General features: G+C 36.2%; 1 protein-coding gene across 1 annotated transcript in view; it reads left to right on the forward strand.

Moving 5' to 3' along the window:
* LOC128639269 (nicotinamide N-methyltransferase) overlaps positions 1–3,921 on the forward strand; it is a 35,239-nt gene extending 31,318 nt beyond the window's left edge. Inside the window, exon 3 of the mRNA XM_053691571.1 lies at positions 1,981–3,921. Coding sequence (XP_053547546.1) covers positions 1,981–2,413 — 433 coding nt within the window. The 3' untranslated portion in view covers positions 2,414–3,921. The remainder of the gene's footprint in view (positions 1–1,980) is intronic.
* Positions 3,922–7,018: the final 3,097 nt, after the last annotated feature.

Below are 7,018 nucleotides of genomic sequence, written 5' to 3' on the forward strand. Positions count from 1 at the left end.
CGCCCATAGAGAGAAAACTGAAACATGATATAGCTAACTTCCTTTTTATTTTTTGGAAAAATATATTTGCACCATGTTTAAGCCATGTAATACAAGTCCCACTCTCCACTTCGTGCAAACTTTGACGCAACACTTTTCACACCAATTATGTATATGTGAAATTAGTACTAAAGATAAACATTGATGCTGACATTAGGACACACAGTGTAATATTTTAGAGAATGATTTTAAAATTCAAATTGATGTTTGATTCAATATAATCTTAAGCTGATAGCTCAAAGGGATAGTCCACCTAACCTTAAACTGCCATGATTCAGATACAGCAGAAATAATAATCACCTCTTTACTGTCATGCTATTTTTAGTGTATTTCTTCCTTCTCTTGAATTTCTTTTTCAGTAAGAAATGTCATGTTATATGCCAGCCCATTTTATAACATAATAATAATAATAATATAATGTGTAGGGGGTGGTTTTTAAAACTAGATTGCAATCATGAGGGGATACACATATCAATTGATTGCAAATAAATACATATGATACCCTGATTACATGTTATATCCTGCTCAGAATAATAATGCATGTACGCTATATACATATAGTGGTATAAATAAACACAGAGATATGAAAGATGAAAGACAACATTGTTTAGAACAAAAAAGGAATTTAGGGACATGTAAATTTGTTTGCAAAAGATTTCTGACACACACATACATACACACATATATATACTGTATATATATATATATATATATATATATATATATATATAAATAAATATGAGATAAAAGCATATCATGACTTTCAGAAATACAAATACACATTAATTTATGTGAAAGTATCATATAACAGATTTTTTTTTGTATAACAAATAAATATAAAAATAACTTTCTATGAGATATTGTTTGTTGAGGTATAAATGTAGCTATTTCTTGGACATTGACAGATGAAAAATACAAGATTAGCTTTAGAGAAATGTGCTTGTTCATGGACAGTAATGAAATGGTATAAATAAAGTTGGGAAAAACTTGAATAACCGTGACATCGATGACTGTTAGTTAACAACAGTCCGATGATCATCGCGCTGTACTTGATGCGCATGTTTTTGATGTTTTTTTTTTATAAATAAGGGCATTGTATGTGGATCCACGTCAGCAATATCTGGTGAGCGTATTGAAGACAGTAAATGCACTGAGAGTGACGCTTTGATAAATATACCCCTGTGAGTGTACCCTGGCTTTTATGGGAGTGATTTAGGTGAAGGGACAAGAAAGAAGTGGAAAGGACAAAGGTATAATAATGAAGGATGATTAGGTGCTCTGCAAACAATTGCATACTAATCCTAAATAAAGACAGAGTAAAGCTTAATAGGCTAGGACTGGCATAGGGTTAAGACCTAGAGGTAAGTGAAAGTAAAGGTTTGCAACATTGTTGCGTTGAAAGGGGAGGTCTTACCTGGGGTTATAGGCAGGTCTCAATGGATCTCTGGCCTCTTCTGCTCTGGTGAAGATCAGGTTTCCCTCCCTTTCTCCCTGTTAATAATCATGGTGGTCTGAGTTAAACGACTCCCTTAGGGCTGCTATGCATTACCTGTTGCCGGGGTTTGTTTAGTTGAACTAGCTCTCTTTTAATAAGCCCACAGTGCTTAATTTATGCTTACCTCTTCCTAGCCCGCTTGTGTGGCCTGGTTGATTAGGGGGTTTCCCCTACTGTGAATGAGCATATGTCCCCTAGCAGCGAGGAAAGGGGGAGCGATGTCCCAAGCTGAGCTGTGAAGTTGTGAGTTATTCTAGTTAGATTGGAGGGTGGATTTACTGGAAACTATCTTCTAGGTGTTAAATTCCTTATGACTTGCACAAGTAATGTGTCAACAGTGTTTATTTTGTAAAATAAAATGTTCTTTGCAATTTAAATAATCTAATAATGTTCTATAATGGTAACATATCCTCTAAATTCTAACCATTCCCTGTTTGACTTTGCAGAAAAATACCAAGTGAGAAAGAAGGACAATTAAGAAAATCCATAAAAAAAGTGCTGAAATGTGATGTACACAAATGTAACCCCGTTGATCCTGTTATCGTTCCTCAGGCTGACTGTCTCTTGAGTGTATTGTGTCTAGAATCAGCTTCTCAGGACTATGATTCTTACTGTACAGCAATAAAAAATATAACCACCATGTTAAAGCCAGGGGGGCATTTAGTCCTAGCAGGCATTATTGGTAATAACTATTATAAAGTAGGGGATGTTACTTTTTCTGCATTGCACCTAAGTGAGGAAATGATTCAAGATGCCCTAAATAAAGCTGGATATCACATTAAATCATTCCAGCTGTCAAAGAAAACCGAGGAGTCAGTTGAAGATGGTGCAGATTTTTTAGCTTACTTTGTAATTGTTGCGCATATAAAAGCTCAGTAAAGTATATGTTTTATATGTATATATAACATATGTCAGCATTTAAGCACTGCAGTGCAAAAGGTCTGCAAACAATATAATTACTAGATTACAATACTGATTGCACTTGGCATTTTACCTGAAGGAGTCAGTGTTGATGAATTTGCTTTTACAAATGTAACCAATGCTTGTGGCTGCTTAAACCTGATCTAAACTTAACAGCATTAACATGCTAGCCAAATGTACTTTTATATTACAAACTGTATCACTTAATCAGTCAGTTTTAGTAATGCTGTTTAAAATCTTGTGTAAACTGTTATTGCAAACCATAACAATTCCCACCACAAAAATGTCCTAACTACCAAACCCCCAAAGTAATAAACCCCCTGACCATTAAGACTCCCTGCTGCCATAAGCACTCAAAATAAACAGTATTATACCCTAAAATCCATAATATTCACCCCAACTACCTGATAGTAATTCCTAAACCTACATAACCCCAACACAAATTTCCCCTGCCAAGCCCACCATAAACCCATCTCAAAATATTTCCCTTTATTAACCCCTAAATACAAACCTACCCCGCAAAACCCCCTAACTATTATTATCTTACTAATTGACAAAGCCCCCCAAACGCAAATCCCTCACTGCTAAAACTCCCTGAGGGGCCCCTCCACTACAAGGACCCCATCACCAAGACTGACCAGGAACCCCTACAGTTAGATGGGTTCACCCTAAGGGGTCGATTTATCAAGGGCCAAATTTCCCCTGATGCCCCTGTTTTCACCGGAAACAGCAGTTATGAAGCAGCGGTCTTAAGACCGCTGCACCTTAACTCGTCTGCCGCCTCTGAAGCTGCGGACATCAGTTCGGCCGATCGTGTACAGTCGGATTGATTGCCACCCCCTGCTAGCACCAGAACTGCTTGTGCAATGGTAAATGCCGACGGTGTATGCTGTCAGCATTCAGCGATGTCTGTCGGATATGACCCGCTGAGTGGATCAAGTCGGACAGACATTAGATAAATAGGCCCCTATTACTCCTTACACCCCTAAATCTTTTAAATTACAAAAAATGTATATTAATATGAAAAACATTAAAAAAGGAGGTTGTAGAACTATACATTTGGCACAAGCATTATAAGCTGTCATATTGTTATCAAAACTGACAAACTTATAAAAGGCTTGTGTAATTCATGTTCCTCATTTGCTGAAGCCAATTAGTGACAAGTGTAAATGAGCTTTTGGAGCGTTAAACACATACAGTTGCAGGGTAAAATAGCATGCTGTAACAAATACGGGCATGTCATTGCATCACTATACGTGCCCTTTAATTATTCAGGTAAACTTATATGCACATATAATAAATATATATAATATGCAACTATTAACTGGTATTGCTTTTCAGTTTAGAATTGTTTTTGCTCTCCGACATAAGTTCATGTATGGACATTTTATGAGGAATTTATTTTAAGTTTGATGTCCTTTAATTACATCTAATAAAAAGCCGTGGGAACATGCACGGAATAATCACTTATGCTTTTATGCAATTTTAAAGAAATAAAAGAGCAAAGAGATTAAAGGGACACTGAACCCAACTTTTGTCTTTCGTGATTCAGATACAGCATAATATTGTAAGCAACTTTCTAATTTACTCATATTATCAAATGTTCTTCATTCTCTTGGTATCTTTATTTGAAAAGCAAAAATTTAAGTTTAGATGCTGGCCCATGTTTCGTGAACAACCTGGGTTGTCCTTGCTAATTGGTGGATAAATTCATCCACCAATAAAAAAGTGCTGTCCAGAGTCAAAACCAAAAAAACAAACTTAGATGCCTTATTTTTCAAATAAAGATAGCAAGAGAATGAAAAAAAATTGATAATAGGAGTAAATTAGAAAGTTGCTTAAAATGACATGCTCTATCTGAATCACAAAAGAAAAAATTTATGTACAGTGTCGCTTTAAGCAAATCACGTGTCATGTAATTTGTTTAAATTATCTGTGGGTGAACTGTTTGCTGTTATTACATGTAAAATAAAAAGAATTATCGGCTAGATTACGAGTTTTGCGGTATGGGTGAAAAAGCAGCGTTAAGGCTCTTTTTCACTACTGCTGGTATTACGAGTCTTGCAGGTTTAGCTGCACCACACACTTTTTTGGCCGTAACCCAACGTAACTACCGCAGCTTTCAAAAAGTCCTTTTTCAATGGGACTTCCTTTGTGCCGGTATTACGAGTTTGCCTGGGAGGCCAAAAAGTGAGCGGTACAGCCTGTAGCTACAAGATCCATAACGTAAACTGAAAGTCAGTAGTTATGGGTTTTATGCTACAACGCCGTAACATAAAACTCATAACTAAAGTGCTAAAAAGTACACTAAAACCCATAAACTACCTATTAACCCCTAAACCGAGGCCCTCCCGCATCGCAAAGACTAAAATAAAATAATTATCTCCTAATCTGCCGCTCCGGACATCGCCGCCACTAGAATAAACATTTTAACCCCTAAACCGCCGTACTCCCGCATCGCAAACACTACTTAAATATTATTAACCCTAATCTGCTGTCCCTAACATCGCCGCAACCTACATACTGTTATTAACCCCTAATCTGCCGCTCCCAATGTCGCCGCCACTATACTAAAGTTATAAACCCCTGAACCTAACTCTAAGTCTAACCCTAACACCAAAAAAGAAAAAGTGTAGTCCGCTCTGCTTTGTTTTGAATACTATAATAATAATATCATCAATTCAAATTTAAGTAAGTAGGTGCAACCTGGTAAGAACATTTACATACAAGGGGTAGAGAGAAAGGAATTACCGGTATAAGGTAAGACCAAAAACACCAGGGATACTGCACACTACTTTAATAACCACAAATCAAGAGTGACCAAATGTAATACAGTAAAGTAATATTTTATTAGTGCAGTTAACCTAAACAATTACTACCTAAGAAATACACATAAAAAAACTAAAACATAAATAAATAAACAGAAAACAAAAACATACACATAACAGACAACACATGGGCCCCACATACACCTTAAAAAGTACTAAGCCGGCAGGCCAAAAAAGTGCACAAGTACTTCCCCAAATAGAAATGTCAAGATATATATAGCAGCTGCAAGGGATAGAGAAAATCATGTAAAGTCTCCTTAAAGGCAACTAGCAGCAATGAAGTAGCAATGGTGGGTTAATATTGCAGGGCTTAAAGTCACGTGTGGTGTTCTATAAAGGCAACTTGTTAGCAAGCTGTGTGTTGGCTGCGCAGCACTACAGCCGTGGGATTCCCCCACCCCTAGCCGGTCTAGGTACATTGCGCCCTGTGTGGAGGAGGAGTGAGCAGAACAAAATCACTGACAGGTATCAGTTTCTTTACAGGAGAGGTAACGGTAAAACAACTACCTGTCTATGGACGGACGAATATTACCTACCTCAATTATAATCTTACTCATGTGGATACCCCACACAGGGTTGTTAATGAGAAAGTAATGTCCTACATTGGCTTATAATTATTTATGCACAAGTCACTTTATGAATAGATTTCTTCAATGAACATTCACAAAAGCTGCCTGCTATTTAAACTCTGTTTGGCACTGGATTTTTGCTGCTTATGTTATCTGCTTTGAAATCCCGACTGCACACTGTGGATTAATACATGATACTGCTGCTGGAGCCACAACTGCTGAATTTTTGTTAAACTTTTATGTGCCATAGTGCTTGCTGACTATTATTGACTTTAAGACTGATTTCTGTATTTGAATATACAGTTTGCCTACAATTTGCCTCACAAGACATTGTGGAATAGTGTACGGAATAGTGTACGACACTGCTGCTAAAGTTACAACTGCTGCATCTCCGCAAAACTGTATGTGTTATGTTGCCTGCTGATTAACATTGTTTTCAAGATTGGTTGCTACTTTCCAACACACAGCTTGCTAACAAGTTGCCTTTATAGAACACCACACGTGACTTTAAGCCCTGCAATATTAACCCACCATTGCTGCTAGTTGCATTTAAGGAGACTTTACATGATTTTCTCTATCCCTTGCAGCTGCTATATATATCTTGACATTTCTATTTGGGGAAGTACTTGTGCACTTTTTTGGCCTGCCAGCTTAGTACTTTTTAAGGTGTATGTGGGGCCCATGTGTTGTCTGTTATGTGTATGCTTTTGTTTTCTGTTTATTTATTTATTTTTTAGTTTTTTTATGTGTATTTCTTAGGTAGTAATTGTTTAGGTTAACTGCACTAATAAAATATTACTTTACTGTATTACATTTGGTCACTCTTGATTTGTGGTTATTAAAGTAGTGTGCAGTATCCCTAACCCTAACACCCTCTACATTAATATAATTAAAATAAATCTAATAAAAAAATCCTATCATTAACAAAATAATTCCTATTTAAAACTAAATGCTTACCTGAAAAATAAACCCTACAATATAACTAATAGTTACATTGTATCTAGCTTAGGTTTTATTTTTATTTCACAGGCAAGTTTGTATTTTTTTTTAACTAGGTAGACTAGTTAGTAAATAGTTATTAACTATTTACTAGCTACATAGCTAAAATAAATACAAATTTACCTGTAAAATAAAGCCTTACCTGAGTTACACTAACACCTAACCTT

This window comes from Bombina bombina, chromosome 8 (assembly GCF_027579735.1).
Source record: "Bombina bombina isolate aBomBom1 chromosome 8, aBomBom1.pri, whole genome shotgun sequence".
NCBI lineage: Eukaryota > Metazoa > Chordata > Amphibia > Anura > Bombinatoridae > Bombina > Bombina bombina.